The sequence below is a fragment of the Lytechinus pictus genome, chromosome 8 (assembly GCF_037042905.1).
Source record: "Lytechinus pictus isolate F3 Inbred chromosome 8, Lp3.0, whole genome shotgun sequence".
Taxonomy (NCBI): Eukaryota; Metazoa; Echinodermata; class Echinoidea; order Temnopleuroida; family Toxopneustidae; genus Lytechinus; species Lytechinus pictus.
The window spans coordinates 37,134,878-37,161,119 of record NC_087252.1 but is presented as its reverse complement, the minus strand read 5'-3'; the positions used below and the strand labels follow the sequence as shown (position 1 = coordinate 37,161,119).

The 26,242-nt window shown below is 35.3% G+C and overlaps 1 protein-coding gene across 1 annotated transcript; it reads right to left on the bottom strand.

Annotated features, from left to right (window-relative positions):
* On the bottom strand, positions 1-25,512 carry LOC135154933 (CUB and sushi domain-containing protein 3-like). Its single transcript, XM_064103177.1, has 16 exons — positions 25,493-25,512; positions 24,836-25,027; positions 24,191-24,361; positions 19,946-20,050; positions 18,642-18,686; positions 17,808-17,868; positions 13,032-13,088; positions 12,201-12,272; positions 9,971-10,042; positions 8,839-8,910; positions 7,666-7,737; positions 6,995-7,066; positions 5,436-5,507; positions 4,450-4,521; positions 3,748-3,819; positions 1-2,087 (listed from the first exon to the last, which is right to left on the bottom strand). The coding sequence occupies exons 1-10, from the start codon at positions 25,506-25,508 to the stop codon at positions 8,877-8,879; spliced, it is 825 nt and encodes a 274-aa protein (XP_063959247.1). The 5' UTR covers positions 25,509-25,512; the 3' UTR covers positions 1-2,087; positions 3,748-3,819; positions 4,450-4,521; positions 5,436-5,507; positions 6,995-7,066; positions 7,666-7,737; positions 8,839-8,876.
* Positions 25,513-26,242: the final 730 nt, after the last annotated feature.

The window sequence follows — 26,242 nt, the reverse complement described above, 5'->3', positions numbered from 1 at the left end:
ATGTTAAAACAATGGTTTAGAATGCCAAAATTTCTCACAAAAATAGGTTGTGAATGCAGGTTCGGCAAAAAGATATGTTCATAAGGGAGAAAGAAAAGACGACCTTAATGTTACTCATTTTTCTTAATTAATGAAAACAATAATAATACATAACATTTATAAGAGCTTACTTCGGGCGTTTCTGAGAGAACTGTGTTCTTTTTATGGTTTATACTTGGGAGAAAAAGAAAGAAAAGGAAAAACAAATATAACACGACTAATATCAATTGTCAAAACTGGTGTGCACCTCCGATCGACCGACCGACCCACAACTGTAAATCATCTATTAGACAGATAAGTTTTGAGTAGGCTCTTGAACTAACACACTTGGCATTATGAATGCTAAAATCTAGGTTATTCAAAAGACAAGGGGCAATTGAAGAAAAACAACAGTCACCATATTTTGTAGGAGTTAACTGCATCGTATTATAGAGATACAAAGTCAATATAACTCTATGTCACACTATTGTATTCATATATAGATACATGCAGCACTTAAGACCAAAATGTCAAAGCGTTCTTTATACAAAATCAAAACGAAAATAACACAATTACCGATAAATGATAAATTACTAAATTATAAAGATGCTAGTGTCGGATGTATCTAGACTGTTTCAAGGGAGAGTGTTCTAAGGAAAGGTTACCCAGACTGAAAAAAGCCAGGTTGCCATAATAACTGTTAATACAAGGTCAGATCATATCCTAAGGATTGGTGTTCCACCCAACACCTCTTTAGTTCCATTGAAGCCACAACATGAATAACAACAACAATGATAATGATAATAACAACAATAATAATAATAATAATAACAATAAACCGAATTTGTAACTATTGTGCTGTGGGTGTCCACTGCTAACGCATTGTGGACTATTTTAATCTATCAAGTTCCCTCATCCTCCCTCGTCTCCGTCCTATTTCAATCCTGTCATTCCGGACGCTGAGGGCGCCAGGATTGTATGAACCCGATGATCCGAAATAGTGACTGGGTTTACCATCGAAGTAAAACATATATGTATAAATAAAAGGGTTAAGGCTGGAGTTGATAGGTATAATAAAGATGACAGTCCAGGCATAGACCGACGGCTGGAGGCGGATAGCACCGGTTTGTGTTTGGATACCCATCATAATAACCGGCATCCAACAACAAAAATCCGTGGCTATGATAACCGCCATCCGTCGCGCTATTTGCAGTTCTCGTTGACTGGGCGCGGTGTTTCGAGTTGCGCGGGAACTGCGCTTTATGTTAATAAACATAACGACGTAGCTGACAGTTATGAAGATGAATGCGAGTAGATTAAGAAAAATGAATGTTAAGATTGAAAACCACCAAACTGGTTGGTCTGGTTCGGGATGAAAATTGGTGTTGATATCTTTGATAGCTCCAGATGCGTCCTCTACAGGTTCAGAGAAAACAGTCACTTTTCCTGGTTCGGTGTGCAGCGGCAACCCAAGACAAACGTTTGATAATCCGTAGAATCCCTTCACTGCAGACTGCAATATTGAAATGGTGATTCCGGTCAGGATCGTGCAGAACCAAACGACGATGATCACCTGATGACAGGCTCTGGTCTTTATCTTATACGCCCTGATGGGGTTCGTTATATTCATCAGTCGGTCCGCGGTGATGAGGCATAGGGTGAAGACAGAAGCTTCACATGACACGAAACCGAGGAATCCCGCCAGATTGCAGAGACCAGATTTCCGCCAGCGGGATGCGCTTAAGAAGAAGCTACGTCCATAGAATGTATCTGCTGACGTAATGATAAGCATGTACATCCCCATGAGCCCATCCGCAGTCGCGAGGCTGATCAGCAAACTATTCTGAACCGGAGAGGTTCGCATTGTCTTCCCCTGAACGCGGGTCAGGACTACTGCGGCGTTTCCGATGAGAGCCGACAGTCCGAGGATCCAGCCGGCTACTCGGAGTGCATGATTGGGAAACAGAGCTTCGCAGCCTTTGTCCAGAGGGTGTGATGGAGTATTGCTGCTGCATGTCGTGTTGATGTTTTTCTTGAAGATGCAGCAAATTCGATTGTCTGAAGTAATTCTAAAAATGAGAAAATATGAGAGACTGTTGTTTTTAACGAGTTGTTTTGAGTTAAAATTAGAATTTCCATCTGTACAAGAACTGGAACAGAAAAAAAACAAGGACGGGAGAACGGCAGTGTTATGCAGAAAATCGGAAAGCCGAAGCCCATCAAGCCTATATACCGAGTTAAGAACTTCTGATGACGCTGACTAGGCCATGGGCTCCAGACATCCGAGGCAAAGATCAATGCCAAGGGCTAGACATCGAGGTCAAGGACAAGAACCGGAGCCTGTCATTGACCTCGAGGACATTACATGATGTTGGTCATGTAGTGTCTTCAAGGTCAATGACAGGCTCCCATTCCACAGCACGATTTACACTAAAAAATACGATTTATTGACTTGAGGTTACCTTCTTAATTTTGAAATAATTCGCGTCCTGGTCGGTAGGACCTATCCCACAGGGTGAGGCAAATGTTTTGAGACCTACGAGGCCAAGAATAGGGTCCCGTTACCATTATATTAATTTTGCCATCCGATGGTAACTATCATGACTATCATGGAAACGCTGATCAAATAAAAATCATAATGAAGGATTCCATGAAAAGTACCATCGGATGTTAAAGTTAACATAATGGTAACTTTTAAGCAACGGGGCCGAGATGTTCGAACCCGAGGACAAGGCAAAGGTGACATAGTTGTCCATGAGGCCGGCGACCTTGATGCCTATATAAGGCCGTCCTCAATCACGACCAGTCTAGACTTGAAGGCTGGCAAATCGCCGTGAATCGCTGTCTAAACCGACTTTGTGTCATTCAGTTGCCCTTTCGGTCACGACATTTTTCAAGGCAAAATGAAATAAATACACGAATTTCGCAATGATATATATCTTACATTGCCCGCATTTTTTTCCAATGACATTAAAATTACGGCCATTCATACATCGTCTAAAATATAATGCCTTTAGAATATCTATTGGTTGTTTACTCTGCACTCTAAAAAACGAAGACCTAATTTAGCTCTTAAAGAGCTTGTATAGAGACTGCACTTCGGAGTGCTGATTTGTCTAGTTCAAACTTGAACGAGAAAAATCAGCTCTCCGAAGTGCAGTCGCTATACACGCTCTTTAAGAGCTAAATTAGCTTTTCGTAACTCTTCGTTTTTTTTAGTCTGTATTTCAATTTGTATAATTTAATGTCATGGATTAAAAAAAAAATCAAATTCACTGTATATGCAGAACGCGATCATAGAGAAATATACATGCAGACTAGAAAGAGAGTGAATGTGTGTGTGTGTCAGTGTGTGTGTGAAATTGAGAGAGAAGGGGGAGGGTTGGGGTATAACATGATGCTGCCAATATTATATATATATATATATATATAGGATATTTATATTGCGCACATATCCACCTTGTTAGGTGCTCAAGGCGCTCCTATATTACCCGGCTAAGCTAGGCGTTCATAGCGCACACAGCTTTTTAAGGAATTACTTCCTACCGGTACCCATTTACCTCACCTGGGTTGAGTGCAGCACACTGTGGATCAGTTTCTTGCTGAAGGAAATTACGCCATGGCTGGGATTCGAACCCACGACCCTCTGTTTCAAAGTCCGAAGACTAATCCACTGGGCCACAACGCTCCACATTATTAAAATTAATGGATATAATGAGGCATACTTACACAACAACCAGGGATGTCAAGACATCGAATGCATTTTTATGAAGCTCATCGGGGACACTACCTAAAAGAAGACTTAAGAAAAGAGATGAAAAAGGGCCTGGTAAAAACAAGGTGAACATCGCTAAGGAATCAAACGTAAAAACAATGGCCAAGTAATCGTGGAGTTTCTACCAAAACAAAATCTAAGTTTTGTACTTGTGACAGAATATCTCTTATTTAAGTCACATCACATACTGATGTATTCCCCAAACGATACGGACAGTAGCGGCACCAAGGAGGGTTATGAGGAATTGTTGCCCCCCCCCCTTCAACCCCCCAATTAAAAAGATCCTGGTGCCGCCATTTGTTACTTTGTTTTTGTGGATTTTGTCATTACAAGGTCGCCTTTTACATACATCCCATTTAGTTTGCTAGAGCTGCTTGATTCAACTTGATTTTACTGGATCCAGTGGTTAGAGCATTGGACTCATAACTGCAAGGTTGTGGGTTCGAATCCCCACTATGCTATTGTCGCCATTTTGATTTAAAAAAAGGTCCGAGAGTAATCACCTATCAGGTCAGTCACTTTGACTGATTAACATCGGCATTAAATGTTTTATAGGTAATTGGTTTATATACCAGCATGGCGTTTACCAGCAAGATGCTGTCCTGACGAGTTCCTACGAAAGTTACCATGAAGAGAAACAGAAAACAGAAACTTACAGATATTTAAGATTGGCAAGACCATGGAATGAATGATGATATATCCTTGCAATCTGATTGTAGCTTATGTCCCTGAAGAAAACGAAAACATCGAAAAAAAAAAAAGTTAAAATTCCAGAAAATGATACCAGAAATATCATTAGAAGCATTTTTTGCCGACTACATTATGTAAAAAATGTGATGTATATCACAGGGTCGAACAGTTATCTGAGGTTTGAAAAGTTGGACTTAGGCAAAGTGACATAATGGTGGTATATTATGTCAAATTGCGAAGATCTTATGCTTTTGAAAGCGTCGTGGTGTAGCGGTTCTGACTCTCGCCTTGGATTAAGCGGGTCATGTGTTCGAATCCCACCACGGCATAGCGTCCTTTAGCAAGGTGTCAATCCACACTTTGCCACTCTCCACCCAGGTGTTAAATGGGTACCTGGTAGGATGCGAAAGCCTATGTACCATGCCTAGCAATTGAGTCTTGGAACGCTTGTTGGAATGCTCCCCAGGGAGTGGAGAAGGTGCATACATTGTGTGCAGGCATGCCAGGATCCAATGACGGGGGTAATAATAATTGCAATGTAAAGCGCTTAGAATCAAAGTGTAATATGCGCTATATAAATGTTACTATTTTATTATCATGTTGGAGAGGCAATTTTTTTCAAAAGCGTGATAAGTGATCAATTTGAAACAGAGCTTCTATCTAAACGCAAACGAGGTCTCAAGTCATAATTGATGTTTTGGGTAATTTACTGCATTCAAATTGACATCCGGTTTTAATTGGTGTTTATATAAGAAGACCACACCAATCATTTTATTATGGTGTTAAATCAACACCTAAAGGATGTGTTATTACAGCACATTACGTTGTTACCTTTAACCCTTTGGTATTATGTTCAAACTAAAGGAGCCTTATTTGGTCTATAAAATTTACCAATATTAACTAAATAACTAACCAGCCCATCTAAAAACAATGTAGAAATGAACAAACTTACAAATAAAGGAGCTGATGGAGTTCAGAAAATGCACTATCCCTTATGCTCCGGATGGAATTGTTTGACAAATACCTGCAAAAGAAAAGAAAGAAACTCATATTCGGTTTATTTCATTTCATTTATTCCAAAATACATGTACCTGTGAAGTAAATACATTTTGTACATCTCAACATCGTCATGGAAAGAATACAATTTAAATTACCGTATAGAAATAAAACAATACAATACATTCATGAAAGCAGTTAAATAATATTTAATGATCATGACGTAACTTAAACGCTATCATGTGGAGGAAACTGTGTGAAAGCATATGAAACATTCAACAAAATGTTAAACTTGTGATCTAAATATGGAGTTATTCTGAATACTAATTTCATAGTCTTAACATACTAACTCTGTGATAGAATGTAATACGGCAGTCAACAATTTAACAATTTTGTTTTAACTGCATTCCTCTTATCATTTCCGGACTCTTTTCCTGCAGGCCTCAATGTATGGAGTGCTGAATGTATATCCATACAGGCCTAATTCATTTCCCATAAACTCGTGTGTTAAAGTGGCACTTTAAAAAAATTAAAACAAATAAGGAGGAAATTCGAGGGTTGAATGTTTACTACCAGTGGACAGGATATATGTCTGACATTCCATATCTGACCAGAAAAGGGTACCTCGACCGGCTCATTTTAAAAATAAATCGGCATTTATAAAGACTACACCTGACAGGATCAAATTCATCACTTGAGAGAGTAAAATGGCCCAAATTCTTCTGCCAGTAAAAAAAATAGTTCCAAAGTAGTGATATATCTTTCCAATTTGGAAAAAGGAAGTTCAGTAGGTACCCTCCGTAGAATCAGTGTTAGATTGTCAATCATATTCATTCATTTTTGTCAATCAGCAATATCAAATTTAAAAATTGAGAATCGAATGAATATTTTTTGCCTGCCAGTTGTAATTAGGCCCGTGTGACATTTAGACTTTTTCAATATGATCAATACGACGACTAATAATAATGGGCATTTGTATAGCGCCATCTATCTAGAAACAATCTATTCAGAGGCGCGTTGTTATTATTATCATTACCCCGGCTTTAGCTCGAGCTAAATTATATAAATGTTTGACATATGGCTACCAATGGTTTTACAGTAAGTACCAAGGCTTAGGTGAAAATCAGAGTTCATCATTAAGGCACATAAGCCAAACAAAGAAATGACTCTTATGTGACAAATGAAAGACAGCTTTCGAAGTTTTGGGGCAATGATCACAAAAAGCGAAGCCAGCGAGCTTGTAACTATCCTATGTAATACAACAATCCAAGTTTCTGACAGAAAATAAAATATTTCACCATTTTCCTTTTCTTCTTTTTTTTTAACTGTTGCCTTTTTATTTTGTCTTGGTTGTGGATGTATTTCCTTTTACTTTTCATATTATGCATTTATTTATTTATTTGTCTATTTATTTATCCCTTTTTTTCGGGGGGGGGGGGCATGGCCTTTAATCTGTGCTAGTGCCATGGACTTCCTGTAATATTTCATCCCTATTTCCCATACCATTTTACTTACAAAACTCGCAACTCGGTCAACTCCGAAAAGGCCCTTTCGTTGATGTTTGCGAGGTGGTTGTTCTGAAGGTACCTATACAAAAGAAATAAATGATACAAAAATCAACAACAATCGTATACCTCCTATACTACTGCTGCTTCTACTTCTACTACTACTACTACTACTACTATTACTACTACTACTATTACTACTACTATTACTACTACTACTACTACTACTACTACTACTACTACTACTACTACTACTACTACTACTACGTCTACTACTACTACTACTACTTCTACTACTACTACTTCTACTACTACTATTACTACTACTACTACTACTACTACTACTACTTCTACTACTTCTTCTACTACTACTAAGACAAACTGTTCATGAGGTAGGCCCCACCCCCAGTTCATAAAAGACTTGCAAACTGTTGTAACTTTGCCATTATGACAACTACCGTGGTAACTCTGATATTGATTGGCTGCTGAGCCAGGTTGCCATGGCAATTGTCATTATGGTAAAGTACATCAGTGTTAAGTCATTTTATGAAACGGGCCCCTGGCCTGTGCCATCATAAAAAATTCCGAGTGTACAGACAGGACAACCCCGAGTACCAGCAGAGTTCAACGTTTCCAAACGAAAAAAACACACACCTTTTTGTTCTACTGAGAAATACTTACAGCCAAGTCAGATTGCCAAGCCCCGCTAGGTTCTCACGATTGATGTCTGTAATAAAGTTAGTCTGCAACTCACTTTAAACATGAAAATGATAAAGACACAAATATTCAACGATCATGAATGGAGGTTCTTAAATTATCAGGAGGCGTTCATGGAAAATTGCGTTCAATCACGTATTTCTTTATTTAAAGTTTTTTTTAAATATGTTCATTCATGTATTTCTTTCTTTCATAATGTTTACTTTAGACTTAGTAATAAGTTTGAAATATATACATAAAATCCTATAAACAATATAGAGGCCTAGCGTACATGCCTATCTTCATTACCTTGAAAAAAGGGGAAGTCGCTTTTTACGGGATACGTTTGAAAAATTGAATGAAAATATATATTTACAGAATATAAGTCATATACCTTCATGAAATATTCGGTTAAATTGGTTACATAAAAAAAATTAGTATATTTATCAGAAATGAACAAATGCCAAATCCGATGATCATGAATGATGACATTTTATACATAAGACGTTATCAAAATTTTTATATCGAAAATGTTGATGGCCACAATGATAATTATGAGGATAATTATGAAAATAACGAAACATTATAAAATGATCATTTTGATTAGAACAACAAATTTTATTACATTTAACTTTTGAGTACGTTGATTAGTCCTTTTGTTTACTTGCAAGGAACCCTATGCCTATTTAGGTCTCCCTTATCATTTTTTTAAATTCTACTATTTTGTTGTATTGTAACATAAATATTGTTGTAATGTTGCCTGTATTACATGGTTGAATCAATAAATGAAATGGCGACAATAATGATACAACAACAACAAGTATAATAGTAATATTAATATCAATGATGATGATAATAATAATAATAATAGTAATAATAATAACAATAGCAATAATAATAACAACAACAATTACAAAATACTATTACTACTACTAATGATAATAATATTGATAATAATGATGATGATTATGATAATAATAATAATATAAAGGAAAGAAATAATAAAAATGATTGTAATGGGGAAGATGAAAACAATTATACATTAAACTATAACAACCATACGTGAAAATAATGTTAATAAAAATGATTATGATCTGCATACAATAATTTCCATTCAGTGTTTGTTAAGCCTCCAGAAAAGGATTGCTAAAAACTCACAGTTCATGTAACGATGACAGTCCAGCGAAGGCGCCTCTCTAAATGTTCCTGATTAAATTATTGATAATATTTCTTTAATGAAACGAAAAAAAAAAGAATAAATTATAGATTAAGGAATGATATATAATACTGTATAAAGATGAGAGAAAAAAAAAGGTTTTGAAATAGAAGACGTAGTACTCTAATGAGCGAAGAAACTTGCTGGAAAGAACGGTGTCATAGTGTGATCACATATTGGACTATGAGAAAATATTATTCACACTGTTAAAATGCTCAAATTCAACTGTGTGAAGATATTTTCACACTGTGGATACCTCCACAGTGTGTTTACGTGGTCGACTATGTGAATATGTGATGTACACTGTTGAAATGCTCAAAGTTAACATTGTGAATGTGATTTCACATTGTGTTCCACACTGTGAACACGCTGTGGCACACACTGTGGCACACACTGTGAGACACTGTGTTCTGTCCAGTAGGAAAATTAGCTGATCTTTTACAGACGTTTATCAATCAGATATTCAATTTAATTCGGTTTATTTTCCACATATTGAGTAAAAAACATACAATATCAGGATAATCAAATACATCCATAGATAATTACAACACCAGTATAAATAATTACAATATATTATATAAAAAAGACATACAAAATCAAACTGTGGAGGGGATTGAAAAAGGCCATATTGATCTATCAAGGTCAATCCCCAATGAAAAAAAAAATGGAATACATAAATTACATATGAGAAAAAAGATACTTGACCTCTAAAACCCAGACAAAGCAAAAGACAGTAAAAGACGAATAAAGGGGGAGGGAGAGGAAAATATAAAACTACATTTTTACGAGAAAGAAGGGAAATTTTATATTTACTTTTAAAAGAGATATGACTGATTACCTCTGGGGCCGACGGTTAACGTCACTAGCTGAAAGACGCGACTATGGCTCGAACCTCGAACCCCCGCCCAACTGTCTTTACACTTAAAAATTCATATACGCCCCATAGCTCGGTTAGTTTTGACTGATTTCATCAAACCTTCATCAATATTTTTCTCTACTTTTTTTAAACGAACTAATTGTTAGGATGAACTCCCCTTTAAGTATGAGATGGGGTGCAGATTGAGGTATACTTACAACTTATACAGCTTGGTCAATCCCGAGAAGGCATTTTCCCTTAGAGTAGTAATATTATTGTTTGATATATCCCTTTAAAAATAAAAGAAAGCCAATCATACTATAAGACCGATTAGGTACAAAAACAAAACAAGAACATCACTTGTTTTAATGTCGAGTCCGTCCATGCAAAAAGTAGACTTGAATAAAAAAGAGGTGATAAACCAAAATGTTATTTACTGAAAACTTCATCGAAATTGGGTGTAAAATAGCATCACCGTACGAAGTTTTGCCCATTTTTACACACGCCAAAAATATTATGCACAACACAGTGATATGCAAATGAGAAAGTCGATGATTTTACCAGTCTCACTATTTCTTTTGTATTTTATCATTAATATATATCTTGATATTTCATATCGTGAATATTTGAGAGTAATAATGCATCCTTATGAATCACAATAGGTTGCAACAATGGCAACCCCACATTTTCGAGGAACATCTAACCATGCTTTACATATTTATATAAATGAGGAACATAATTCATATAATAATAAGGGCGTTAAGTGTTTTTAATCCCAAGCTTTGGAATGACCTTCCCATAGATTTGAGGGATGCCACGTCATTCGAATCGTTCAAATCTTCCCTCAAAACTTACCTTTACAATTCTTCCCTTTAAGTTTAAATTTAATCTTGTCAATATCAAACGAATATTCCTTTATTTTTGTCTGTATGTTTATCGCAATTATACTGCTTTATTATTCGAATATATCGTATTTATGGTAATTCATTATGTTTAACTTAAGTATTCCAGCTGTTGCTTTTATCAATATCATCATTTTTTTCCAATTTTAGTAGGCTGGTTTAACTAATTTACCTAATTTTCAATATGTAATATTATAATACTTTACACATTTGATTTCTTTTCTTGTTTGTTCAATGTTCAATATTTATTAAAGTATGTTACTTAATCGTTTGTAAAACACTTAGAAACACCATTATATTATTATTATTATCATCATTACTATAGTGGGCGATGTCATTGGTTCCTCATTTGCATACCAGTATGTGCATATAACTGCTTCGTTAAGTTAAGTGAAAGTTTTACAGCGTGTCTCTAAAAAAAGTAAACCCAACTTCAATGGCAAATTTTCAGAAAACTAAAAAATATTTACACATTATTTTTTCATGGTTAGATAGTCCAATAAGTCCCCTGTCCAATTATATCACTTAGGTTATCTAACTCTTATGCATGACTGAGCATGATTCAACTTAGTGAACTGGTGTCAAATCATCACTGTGGCAAGTTATTTCTTGTTATTGTCATGCATTCAAGGCCTATTTGAAGTTAAATGTTTGTCACATGTTAGGCCTATGATTAAATCATCACTGTGGCAAGTTATTTCTTGCTATTGTCATGCATTCAAGGCCTATTTGAAGTTAAATTTTGGTCACATGTTAGGCCTATAATTTCATAACAACTTCAGCAAAGGTTGTTCCTAACACAGGCACACTTCACATGCTTTCCAAACATGGTACAGTTGACAATTGAGCAGAGAGTATTCCTGGTAACTAAATACCAGGAAACAAGAAGTTTCGTGGAAGTTCAAGAGGCTTTTCGGGTGCAGTTCCCCGAGAGGCAGCCTCCAACAAAAGGGCCATCTGGTACAATGTGAGAAAGTATGCTGATCACGGAATCACTGAGTTTAACTTCAAATAGGCCTTGAATGCATGAAAATAACAAGAAATAACTTGCCACAGTGATGATTTGACACCAGTTCACCAAGTTGAATCATGCTCAGTCATGCATGAGAGTTAGATGACCTAAGTGATGTAATTGGACAGAAGACTTATTGGACTATCTAACCATGAAAAAATAATGTGAAAATATTTTTTAGTTTTCTGAAAATTTGCCGTTGAAGTTGGGTTTACTTTTTTTAGAGACACACTGTATAGCGTCATAACTTTCTTATTTTTAACCCGACTTTGATTATTTGTTTTCAGTGTTATGCTGGTACGATTTTTATATTTTCATTTAAAACAACTTTTTGCTGGTTCGGACTTTTCCTTTGATACACGGGTGTAATGATAAAATCTCATTAAAATATAGGCCTTCTTTTTTACATCAAATTACCGTTTACTAAATACTCTCATATGAGGATACTGTTAATGATATTCATTATCATTTGAAATATATCCAAAATCTGTCAATCGGAAATAAATGGAAAGATGTAATCTCGAATATACTTACAAAAATGTCAGGTTGGATAAAGCAGAAAAGGCCCCTCCGTGGATAATGTTGACCTGGTACATGAATAAACGTCTATGGGGAAAATTAACAAAAAAAATACTTCAAACATTCAGAGGTAAAAAAGGGGAAAACAAACAAATAACGATGCACTTCTTTTGCTTTACATTGTATTACAATGCGGATACATTCGTTATCAAATGCAAACCCATTAAAAAAATTATTGTGGAAGGCGTGGTGGGGGGAGGTGTTAATCAAATAGTTATTTACGAGCCCTCCCCTACAAACAAAACAAGCATAAAAGATGCCCCTCCCCCGAAATGACATGGATACATTTTACAAGATCGATTTATTTGTAAGGTTAACTGTCACCCTAAAGGTCACAATTATTGTTGTAACTCCTTCTCCATTTAAGTATGAAAAACATATATTCAATTTTATAACTCTAACCCCCCGCCCTCGTAAACGACCTTTATGCATGTGTATGTGCATAAGTGGGGAGTAAAGCAGTCGATCCTTGTTTTTTTTTAATAAACTTCATTCAGCATGTTCAGTTTCATTTACGTTTAGCAATACATTTTCTGTATAACTATTAAACCATGTTTTTTGTGAACTTATATTGGTTATAAATGGCTAATATTTACTTTTTTGTTACGAAAATTATCCGCCTGTATACTCTTATATTTTGTAAAATTATCTGTATTATGGATAATTATTTGTCTTTTGTTAACAATGTTTTTGTTGATATTGTAACAATTTGCAATGTACCATTACTATGATTTTTAACTGAATTATTTTAATAAATACCATTACAAAACAAAAAGAAATACTTACAGGTACTCAATTCGTTTGAACCATGATGTATCTTTAGCGCTTTCCCCATTAGTGCCCCTGATAGAAAATGCATAACATGAATCATATGCAGTTATTTTATATTTAATACTCGTGCCAACATGTTCATTCATCATCTTATCATCCGGCGTATCAGGGGTCTATGTGTTATGAAAAAAAAAACAATATTATATTTCTTTCATGCATTAATTTCATTTCATTTAATTTCATTTCTAACAATTACAACACATTTTCCCCTACTACTTATTATAGAAAGCATTAATTCATCCGTTCCATTCATTATTCATTCATCCATACATTATTCATTCATTCATTCATCTACCCTAAATTAATTTGTTTGTTTATTCGTTCATATATAATTCAACCTTCATTTCCTTAGTTTTCGCAAAATGTAATTGTCAACAAAAATTATACGAAATAGTTTGCTGTTAAAGTAAAAAATATATAACAGGGGGCCGTTTCATTAAGCTGTTCGTAAGTTAAGAGCGACTTTAAGAACGACTGGTGATCCTTTCTTACGCGCTTAAAGTATACACCCGAAGAATCAAAAGTATTTTGTAATGACTTTATGTGGTCATCATTGTAAAGGGGAAGTATTACTAATCAGATATATAACTTCACTTTTCAAAATAGTGATCAGAGTTTGCAGAAATCAGCTCTCAAAAATGATTTATTTTCATGCCATATTTCTGCCTTCCACCGGTCCTCTTGCGAGCTCCAGCTGAGTGACGTCACACAATGAGCAGTGAGCAGCTGAGCTGACAGCAGCCCATTGGAGACGATCTTTCCAATCAGCGTTTTTTGCTCTTCGAATTGTTTATTCCTCTTAAGATTGGTCTTGTTATATAGATAAAAGTTTGAATTTACTGAACAGTGAAAAAAAGTGCACATTTAACGTATTTTGGTAACCGATATTTAGCTTAGAATTTTTTTTTTCAAGAAATATATGTGAATAAACAAAGCATATTTTCACGTAGAAATCACACTTGCGTCGCATTAATATTATAATCAATATAAAGCATAGACATTCTTCTTTATGACTGAACAAAAATTATGAAATTTCATTAAGTAGCAAAGTCAGGAACCACAAAAAAAAACACGGCAATATCCATCGCGAAATGACTGAAATTGCAGTTGAATTACCAAAGTATTATTAGGCAACAGCGGCGAGCGGACTTTGTTTCATATATCTTAAAAATGCCTTTCCAAAGGGCAATGGTCTGTGGCCAAATGCATTGGCCATTGTTTTGTCATGTGCGAGGACCCTGGTTCGAAACTCGGATTTTTCTTTTCTGGGTATTTTTTTTAATTCCTTCCCCGTCCCTACCCATCTTTTTTTCTCTTTTTATTTTCTTGTGAAATTCTATTCAGATCTGTATTTATCAAATCTTGCTTCTTAATTGCTGCTTTTGATTTTCACGTTCTTGATTAGATTATTTCTACTCTTATTTGGGATGGGAGGGGTAGAGTTAAAAGTCAAGTCCACATCAACTAAAAATTATTTGAATAGAGTAATTTCCCTTGTTGTTTTTACTCAAAACAGTCATATACAAAAAACAATGATATGCAAATTAGAGTTGTCACTCAAATCACATTCGTTTCTATTTTTTGTGGCATTTTGTTTTTTATTCTTTGCAGATTTAACGACAGGAAACTCTTCATCTGATCACAATAGGTTATATTTACGGAACTGTTAAAATAGTAATTATATAAATTTGAATCAAAGTTTTTATGAAATTTCCTGCAATATCTTGTTATTTTTCTTTAAATTCAAATGAATTTTTGATTGCGTGGACTTCTCCTTTACTCTTAATGTAGGGAATGCATAGCAAAATTTATCCAGAAACAAAATTGTCTTAGAATATGCAAATCAGTAATTGGACACATGTTTACTTTTCTTTCATCCAGGCCACTTCCTCACATCCACCAGGCTTTCAGTCTTATAACAAAAATGATGAACCATCACACAACAGCACACAACATTTACAGTGCTTCACAATAAATATTTCACTTCTGTTCATACATGCAATAAATATTGTGGAAAACAAATAAAAGGCGTACCCATATTTAAATACCGTTTAAAAGGACAAATATATTATACCTTTCGAGAAAAATCAGCACGTTAAATATCTGATAACAAAACATAATTATGGGGCACTGCAAGAAACTTATGTTCAATTGCAAATCAAGCGTAAGTCTTAAATTCAAATTCAAGCGTAATAAGGTCTAGTTGCAATCGCAATTCAACTACATGTTTAATCAAAGGACTTACCCTTGATTTGGGACGTGTGATTGAGTATAACATTTCTCGCAAAATGCCCTAGTAACATTAAAATTGTTCTTTCGTTTTAAATTGTGTGTTATTATTTTTGACAAGCTGTATTCCTGTCCAAGTCAAATTTCTTAGTTCTCTCCAAAACTGTGCTCAAAATTGTTTCCAAGATTGATAAAGAAAATTTTTCTTTTGTATCATTATCAGTCCACAACTTGCAAACCGTAGGTCCTGGAAAGAGTGAAGAAAAAAATGGCTATATCCAAATCATAGTAAAAGGACATGATGGAATCTCCCAGATTGAGGTAGCAAGCAGAGACCAGAAGTCACCAGAGTCAGCAAGTGTGCAGATCTGTGTGTAGAATAGAGAAAAAAGGAAATAGTTTAAATAATCAAATCAAAGTATGAATTTAATTATCGTGATGATTGATGACGTGCGGTGGCATGTAATTCCCGGTCAACAACAAATGATAGTAGGTTTAGACACCTGAAAAGTTCCACTCAGAACACTGGTGCTCTACCTCAAGTGATGTTTGTATAGGCTCCACTTCACTACCGCTACACTACCGTACATGTACGCCACACCTACCCGGGTAGGTGTGTAGCGTAGTGTAGGCTGTAGCAGTAGTGAAGTGGAGACTACACGAACATCACTTGAGGTACGGTGCTCTCTGAGTCTCTGTGTCATTACAACAAAGATTGCATTTATCTTCATTGTTGAAGGCATTACGCATACATATATGCAGCAACACTCTAATCAGAAAGAAACACCAGACTCTAATTTTGGCCCACCCAAGGGTTACATGCCGCCGCGCACTGAAAATTCAAGCCATAGAAGTCGTGTGTTGTGGACCCAAGAAGTGAGATCCCAGCATGCGCGACCCACTAGTTAGAAATCCACTGCCAAACGCAGTTCGTGGTGCGAGGTTAGTATACTAATACTAACCTCGCAAAACGTGTGAGTGATTTTGGCCAGGAATCAGGGTAATCACTGCTGAAAATTTGTCTGGCTTCATGACATCGGCATCATGGTGATATAATTCTGTGTATAATAAAAACTTAAACATTCCTCTGAAACAGCAGATTTTCAGCCATGGTCCATACCAGTGCTCCTAAATGATTTAATCGCCTGCCTGAGTCCTGACCAGTTTTAGAAATCTGAAGAAAAAATCTGCTGGAATTGTGCTAAAACATTATTTCTAAAATAAAGACTTTTTAATTTTAAAAGTAGTTATGCCAAAATGCATGATTCTAAACTTATATCAGATCTGTATCTGTCATCTGACCTGAATGCATCGTCAGAACAAGTACAGTTTCCAAACATGCTTACCTTGACTTTTGACTGGATCAAACAGCGTAACCTGCAACATGCATCGGGAGCAAGTGAATGGGACCGTGCAGCTTTGAGTTTTTCAATAGTTAGTAGAGCAACACAACGAAGACTGTCGAGTGGACAAAATCGATATTTCCAGTTCACAATTCAATAAAAAAAAACGGGCAAAATAACACAGTTCTGGTTCCCTTATAGTCTGAAGTTGTCGAAAACAGAATTCGGATATCACAATACATGAAGAAAACGGTAAATTCGAAGAAAAATAGAGACCAGGAAGGTGAATCAGCTATCAGTGTACTGCTGGCTTGCACAGAGAGCTGAGTGAGTCGATCATGTGACGTCATTATTCTCGACTGTTTTTGATCGCGTGATTGTCTGTCTGGGGGCGGCTGGGGGGCTGAGAAGGGTCTCTAATAATTTCATTTCTTGCATTTCCACGACATCAATAAGACTTTTTAGTGACATATTTGTGTATAAAAAGACAAGACCTTTCCATTCATATATAATTTGTCTATAATCATCACTTTCGTGAATTTTCTTTGGATGTATACTTTAACCATCGCCAATGAATATATCATTTACCACAAGAAATGATCACCAGTCGTTCTTAAGGGCACATGAGAGTAATTCAACCGCGCGCAAAGCATGCCGGACAGGCGTAGGTAAAGATCACATGACTTTATTGATTAAAATAATTCATTAAAAATAGACAAAATGTTTGTATATCAAAATATAAATGATAAAAACAATGTCATGTTCATACTCTTTCATAATTAAGGCCTTTGGGGAGACTAGACTGCATTTTTGTATTTCATTTTAATTATTATTACCCACAATGCGGTTCGGGTTTTTCTGGCAATGAACTGGCCGAAATTATGGTTAGTCTTATTTCAGGCCATTTAACGTTTGATTGAGCTGGACAAGTACCCGATTGACATATCAAGTCTTAATGTACTGTTAATTGTGACTAATGTCAGTGAATTAAAGCAAAATCTATCGAAGGATTGATTTTTGATGATTTTTTGATGAGCTATGATTTAACACGTGAGTGAATGGGGGTCTGTAATACTCATGTGAGCCCTTAAAGTCACTCTTAACTTACGAACAGCTTTATGAAACACCAACCAGGTTTGAGAAAAGAAAGTCTACTTACAAGCACATCAAATGAGTATTATCGAGATGTGAGTTACTGCAGTTTGCTTCTAGGAATGGGTCTGGATAAACACGAATGAATAATGATTTCTCAAAACAGTACTTGTTTGGCAATATAATATATATTTAAAAAAACTTTCATTCGAGTTACCAAAACGAATCCACGTGATAAATACGCTGAATAGGGAATTATGAATCGACATGCGATTATTCTAATTACAACAAGTTTGATTTAAAAAAGCACAAATGGTGCTAAAAGACTAACTTATTTGACAAAATGCTACCAGGATTTTAGATATATTCATTTTTTATCAGCCTCCTTTTTTATTCTTTATGTGCAAATAAGCTCATTATGCATCATCCTAAAATGTTTTATGATTTTTTTTTTATCATAGGATGTAAAAAAAAACTTTTGAAATGTCAATTGAAGTTAACTCTGTTGATTATTTTTTTTCTCATACGCTAGGTAAGTCATTATAAATTCTCATATATAAATCTAAGACAATTGCAAAACTTGGTAACGAATCGAATTGGTCTCCAAAATGAATCTATTATTGATAATGTTTGAAGGAAAAAAAACATGTTCCTCGTTTGTAAGCCTCGTTGGTTTAAGGTATCAACACCATGATATGTATAACAACGCATAAGATAATGCGACAACCATGATGAATTTCCTTCATTATACGAATGCTATTGTCACAACAACGAAAACAATAACATACCGACAAAAGCTATCGTGTTATTTTCGATGACATCCAATTGGTAGCATTAGATTTGCTTTGTATATAGCACATTACCGTAACATAGCAATTTAAGACATAGTGTTCATACTTACTCAAGTTAAGCGGACAATCCTGGGTAACGCGTTTACACAGAGACACTGCCGAGAAAATAGACAAAATATAAATAAAGAATGCTAAACAGAATCGAACCCGTAATTATTATTTCTAATGGCAATAATTGAACAACATAATCTTTCATCAAATTAACCCTCTCCCCGCCCCTCTCTTTTTGTGTGTGTGGAGGTGCCGTGGCCGACAGGTGCCCGACTGGGAACGATTTTTATTTATTCATTTCTTACAGGGGGTGCTGATGTAAATTTGGCAAGCAAAAATGGAAGGGTTTCACTCCAAAATGATGATCATTTTGGTCCCGAGTAATTTGACCAGCAAAAAAAAGGTATCTATAAAAAATGTATGTCATTTTGGAGTTACATTTCTCCATTTTCTCACACTCATTGCACTTTTACGACTTTCATCGGTTGATCAAAACTGTACGTGTGGTCTCTCACTAAGTCTAGGCCTGTACCTTTAAAGGTCAAGTCCACCTAAAAAAATGTTGATTTTAATCAATAGAGGAAAAATCAGACAAGCAATATGCTGAAAATTTCATCAAAATCGGATGTGAAATAACAAAGTTATGACATTTTAAAGTTCAGCTTATTTTTTACAAAATAGATATATGCACAATTTAGTCATATGCAAATGAGAAAATCGATGATGTCCCTCACTCACTATTTCTTTTGTTTTTTTATTGTTTGGATTATACATTATTACAATTTTACAAATTTGACAATAAGGACAAACTTGATTAGCCCATAAAATGTTAAACAATGGTAATTCCACATGTTCAGGGAGAAATAAAACTTTGTTTCACAGGACAATGGGGAGAAAATTAGAATATTTCATATTTCCTGTAATAAAATACAAGAGAAATAGTGAGTGAGCGATGTCATCAGTCTCCTCATTTGCATACCAATCAGGATGTGCATATTACTGTTTTGAGAAATTAAGCAAAACTATAAAATGTTATAACTTTCTTATTTTACATCCGATTTTGATGAAATTTTCAGCATTATATTATATGCTTGTTGGAATTTTCTCCTTTTATTCAAATAAATTTTTTGTTGGGATGGACTTGTCCTTTAAAGACAACTATCGAGGATGGCACGGATTGCGCAGACAAGGTAAATGACTATATCCGACTGATTAATATACATTCCTCCTATTATACTATTACATTGGCTTTCCCCTAAAATAGGAGGATTCTGATAACTTGGCAGTAACTTAGTAGGAAGAAAAAGAATTAGGAGGAGGGTGAGAAGAAGTGGAAGAAGATAATTGCCATAATCGTCCGTACCATTTCGACTTTCTTGAGATGTTTCTGGGCAGATGGCGGGCTGGCAATAGACATCCTCCTCATTTGAATGTCCTTCGATGAATGCCAGCGGCATCTGCAAAGAATCTTTGGGAATGATTATGTTTTCATTAGAAAATTCTTGCAGGGTATACCTTTGTTATTTTGGTATGAATAAAACTAAATGTCAAACTTGAGTTTATCAGTCAAAAGAATAGTTGTTATAATAATAAGGATAATAATACTGACAACAACAACAATAACAATAATAGTTATTATAATAATGATAATAACGACAAGAACAATAATGATAACAATAATAATGTTAATAACAATAATAATGATGATAACAATAATAATAATAAAATTAACAATAATGCTATAATAATGATAATAATAATAGTGTAGTAGGTTTCACGGTACACCATGTATCTTTCTTGGGCATATGGGGGATAATAATAATAATAATAATTGTATCAATAATAATGATGATTATAAAGACAGTTATAATAATCATAATAACAAATAGTATGTCCTTTTTATATTCACACCCTTTCCTACTTTTAACCCCCCCCCCTCTGTACTTTCATGGACGTGAATAATAAAAAGTGTACTGGCATAATTCTATGAAATTTTACAGACCAAAGGTCTTGGAATGAATAAACAAAAATACAATGAACAAGCGTTTTTCTAATTTTTTTTTTAAAGAATATCACTATCTGAAGTAAATTAAAAACTGGGTCCCGTCTGACAAGGAGTTGCGATTGATCCAATCATCTAGAACTATGGAAAGCCAGCAACGTCAACATGCATCCATGGTTTTCTTGAGAATTCAGTGTGCTTCTTTTTGTTTGCAAAGGACCGTTTTTTTAAATTTCTTGTAAAAAATATTGTGACAATGCTGGATTTCCATAGATTTGCGATTGATCGGATTAATCGTAACTCTTCGTAAGACGGGGGCCAAGGTATGAAATACGGTCGCCCTTATACTTCAAAGAATTTTTTTTTTACTGGTGTCAATGTCTGGGTTAATTCAAGAACTGACTCTTTTTAAAGGAAGTGCGAATTGACCAACTCACTGCGTGTTGTCTTTTTAGAATTGACTGTGTGGTATAAATATCTAGTCTTACAATATACCTTCCTTTGAGACAAGAGATTAGCAATACAGAGGATACAATGGCCTATAGTCTTACTTCTGTTGAGAAATTAAAATGCTTTTGCACGGGAAAGTACCGTTTTGCTAAATGATAACATAATGATAGCGGTATGAATGTATCGAGTAGTTATAATTCAAAATAAAAGAATACAATGCATAGAATGTTGCATTAAGGGTAAAGAACCAACCAGGCCAGATATGAGTAGTTGAGGACCTGAACTGGGGCGCATACATTCGTAATTCCGAAGCTTCGTTATTCCGAAGGTTCGTTATTCCGAAGGTTCGTATTTCCGAAGGTTCGTAATTCCGAAGGTTCGTTAGTCCGAAAACGAAATGAGGTTCGTAATTCCGAAGGTTCGGATATTCCGAAGGTTCGTTATTCCGAAGGTTCGTATTTCCGAAGGTTCGTAATTCCGAAGGTTCGTTAGTCCGAAAACGAAATGAGGTTCGTAATTCCGAAGGTTCGTTAGTCCGAAAACGAAGTGAGGTTCGTAATTCCGAAGGTTCGTTAATCTGAAAACGAAATGATGTTCGTAATTCCGAAGGTTCGTTAGTCCGAAAACGAAGTGAGGTTCGTAATTCCGAAGGTTCGTTAATCCGAAAACGAAATGAGGTTCGTAATTCCGAAGGTTCGTTAGTCCGAAAACTAATGATTAACGAACCTTATTTCGTTTTCGGACTAACGAACCTTCGGAACAACGAACCTTGTGTCGTTTTCGGATTGACGAACCTTCGGAACATCGAACCTTATTTCGTTTTCGGATTATCAAACCTTCGGAATAACGAACCTTCGGAATAACGCCACAAATGTTCGGATTAACGAACCCTTTTACGTTTTCGGATTAACGAACATCGAGGTATAGGCAATTTACGTGTTTCGGAATTACGAACCGTCGGAATAAAGAACCTTCGGAATTATGAACCTTCGGAATTACGAAGTGTAACCGAAGTGGGGATGCTGGTTCGTATTCTTTTTAAGGTACACGCTTTCATTAACTAATGCATGCGCATTCATTGAAGCGCAAAACCGGTATCAATAATTGCTTCGAATTTTCAGACGAATGCCGCCAATTTCGATAATGGCTGGTACATCAATTATTCAGTTCCCTTCTTTAATATGAAAATAATATGATACTATATTTCTAAAGCGTTAGTGCTATACCAGCAAGTCTTCTTGAATTCATCCGACGATGTTTATTTCACGAGTCTGACTTGGTGACAATCTACAAGAATAATTTAAAATGATTTTATAATGAATCGGCAATCCATACATGATCATATAACATTAAAAAACCTGATGTCATATTATGTTTTTGTGTATGTGATACAACCACGAAAAACAGACACAATTATTGTATTTCAAAGCATCATGAAACAATATTTATATAATTTGAACAGATCTTCCCGAGTTTATCAGACATATTCAATCAGTTATCATTATGCAATGTGTATAGTATGCAGCGCTTAGAAACATGTGTATCAAGCGTTATATCAATGTTGCATATTATTATCATCATTCATCATTATCACTATTACTATTTATTATTATTATTATCATCGTTATTACAAGATATAATGTTATGGAACGTAAAAAGCAAGAAAAACAAAATCAGTATCGGGGGTCTGGGAGCGATTTTGTCAAAGGTGGGGGGGGGGGGATGCTGAGTTGGAAAAAATGACAAAAAACAAACATCCCCACTTCCCAGGGCCATGACCAGTATGTAAAGATAATAAGATCGCATTGATCGATCTGATAAGTTAGAAAAAAAAATTGAAACCAGTAGTATTTGAACCTCTCATCTACAAATTGCCGGGCCGCGACTATACCACCTGGTCATTATTGGTCCATGACACAGTCACGATGGCATAAGAACAAAGCCACCAGTTCCTCTGATTTTTCAATCTTACTTGCATTTCGCCATGGACATTGAAATATGAAATGTTAAATGCTTGCAGGGGAAGTTTCATTATATTGTAACATTCCATTAAAGGTCAAGACCACCCTAGAAAAAATTTGATTTGAATCAATAGAGATAATCAAAGAAGCATAATGCTGAAAATTTGATCGGAATCGGATGTAAAATAAGAAAGTTATGACATTTTAAAGCTTCGCTTATTTTTTTTAAAGAACAATGATATGCACAACTCAGCACTAGCGTACCTACGGGGGGGGGGGGCAGTCTGCCCCCCTGACAAGCCACAACCCATGCGAAGGACGTATCACTGCCCACCCTGACGAGTTTGAAAGACCTTTTTTGCCCCCCCCTGACGAGCAGCTTGAATACCTTCATTGCCCCCCCTAACGAGCTTGAAGACTTTTTTTTTTGCTTGTCAATTTTTTTTTTTGTTACGAAATCCTTTATTTGTGATTGAAGACCTTTTTTTTTTTTTTTTGCTTTTTTTTGGCGGACGGTTTTGCCCCCCCCCCCTGTGGAAAATCCTAGGTACGCCACTGCAACTCAGTGTCATGCAAATGAGAGAGTCCATGATGTCCATCACTCATTATTTCTGGGTTTTTTTAATTGCTTGAATTATACAATATTTCGATTTTTACCAATTTGACATTAACGAGCAACTTAACTGAACCATAAGATGTTATAAAAATGGTAATACACTGTACCACATGTTCAGGGAGGAATAAAACTTTGTCTCACAGGACAATGAGGAGAAAATTTAGAATAATTCTTATTTCATATAAGAAAATACAAAAGAAATAGTGAGTGAATGATGTCATCAGTCTCCTCATTTTCATACCGACCAGGGGAGCGTTTCATCAATATTTTCATCCGACAAGTTGTCAGATCTGACATCTTTCCATGATTTTGATTGGCTGAGAGACACTGTTCCCATGGTAACTGTCGGATAAAATGGGACTTGTCGGATAAAACGTCCGACAAGTCCTTTCATGAAACGCCCCCCAGGATGTGCATAATAACTGTTTTGTGAAACTAGGCGAAACTTAAAATAACTTTCTTATTTTACATCCGATTTTGATTCAATTTTCAGTGTTATGCTTGGTGGATATTTCTGTTATTATTAATATCAACTTTTTTGTTGGGGTGGACTTGTCCTTTAACGAGTTTTCTGCTAACCTGAAATATTTTTCACCCATATATCAATCTTGAACCCTTGGTCTGTGATGCTGGAATCTGAGACGAAGTGAAGCCACATCTGATTGGTCAATGAAATGACGTCATCAGGAAGAGATCGCCCAGACAAAGCTCTTAATAGTGTTTTGGGGTCCCCGGCGTCAAGACCAATACCTTATTTTGATTTCAGGTTGAAAACGTTAATATCTATAAATTATGTCGGTCATTATTCAATCAATTAGTCAATCAATCAATCAATCAATTAATCAATCAATCAATCAATCAATCAAATCAATCAATTTTTCAATCAATCAGCAATTTATTCAAATTATCGATCGATCAATCAATCAATTAATCAATCAATCAATCGTCATTCAATCAATCAACCAACCAACCAATCGATCAATCGATCGATCGTTCAATCAATCAATCAATCAGATGCATGCACAACTTAATAAAAGAGGGGAGGAGTTATGGCCTCAACAATTTATCGTTATTATCACCATCATCATCATCATAATCTTCTTCTTTTTATTTTTCTTTTTCTTCTTCTTCTTCTTCTTATTATTATTATCATAATTATTATTATTATTATTCCTCATCATTGTCATCACCGCCACCACCATTATCACCACGATTGTTTTGTACCAATTGTTAAGAAATCGAAGTTTGGTTCAATTCGGAAGGTTCGGAAGGTTGCGACAATCCGGGTATCCGCTGGTCCGGATACAAGCCAAGAAATCTTCACATTGGTCGGATACGTGTTGTTTCCCGTACCGTTCGGTGAGAGTATTGTCACTTTCTCCTCCAACTCCAACGTAATTAATTCATGAAGAATAACTGTAAATATGAATAAGATGAAACAATGCCTTTCAGTTTCAGTTTCAGTTTTCCTCATTTCCAACAAAACAGTAAACAAAATCCATCACAAATACAGTTATAACAATTGAAATGTAATACAAAAACAAGTAACGCAATCTTAATTAAACATTTGAAACTTAATATGGATCATTAAATATTTGTGGCTGAAAATAACATGATGGAAATGGAGAGGTCCACTGTGAAGCTGTGCTTGTAAATCGTGGACCCCTCAAATCAAATTATTCATTAATATTCAATTACATAATTAAAATAATGATAGTAGCGAAAAGAGGGGAAGAAAAATGTGAAATATGATTTGATTAGGAATAATAATGATAAAATACATGCACCAAATAATAATGATAAAATACATGCACCAAATACCACCATTCCCCATGCTTATTAAAACAAAAATGATAATCAAGAAAATACAAAGTTTGTTACCACACACGAGGGGCATTTTCTTGGCCTTTTTGTAAATATGAAACATTGAAAGTGAAAAATAGTAAACCGTCAAGGCGGGAATATAAGTATTTTATTATTATTGTTATTTTCCTGAAAGTGGTAGTATTGTAACATTGGTGAGAGAAGTTAAAATAAAGAAAAACAAATAATAATAATAATACTTAACAATTTTTAATTATTACCCAGGGTACCCCATTCAGCTCTTTTAAAGTCTTTTCTTAGCGGGCCCTGTACAAATATAATATCATTAAAAATGTACATTAGATATTATCATGGACAAATAGTTCGAACTATCACGAAAAAAGCTAAACTATATATATATATATATATTTATTATTATTATTAGTATTTGTTTGGTGTCACCTGTGCCTGGGAGGCGAAAGCGAACTGAATCACTATGACCCGCAGGTCTCTCCTCCCGATATAACTGATTGGGGGGAATGCAGGTGGACCACTACACCGGGGTTTCCCCCTACTCTTATACGAATAGTACAGTGGGTTCTTAACGTGCATTTGACGTATTAAATTTGACGTATATTTTCAGAGTAAATGGGGAGAGTTAGACTTGTGTCATATCACAAATATTGGTCGCATTGCCAATCATGTCCATGGGATAGTATCCATAGAATATGGCCTCTGAAACACAAGTTCATTCAGACAAGTATCCAGATGATACAGACACTTTCAATGTCTTACACATTTCCGGACACTAAAAAAAAACCTTTAACC

Excerpts from the sequence above, each read along its gene's own strand:
- LOC135154933 (XM_064103177.1), bottom strand. Across the intron at positions 24,362-24,835 it reads CTTCGATTTCTTAACAATTG|GTATTGGTCTTGACGCCGGG; the intron begins GTACAAAACAAT and ends AATCAAAATAAG. Across the intron at positions 18,687-19,945 it reads ATCTCAAGAAAGTCGAAATG|TGTCTCTGTGTAAACGCGTT; the intron begins GTACGGACGATT and ends TTTTCTCGGCAG.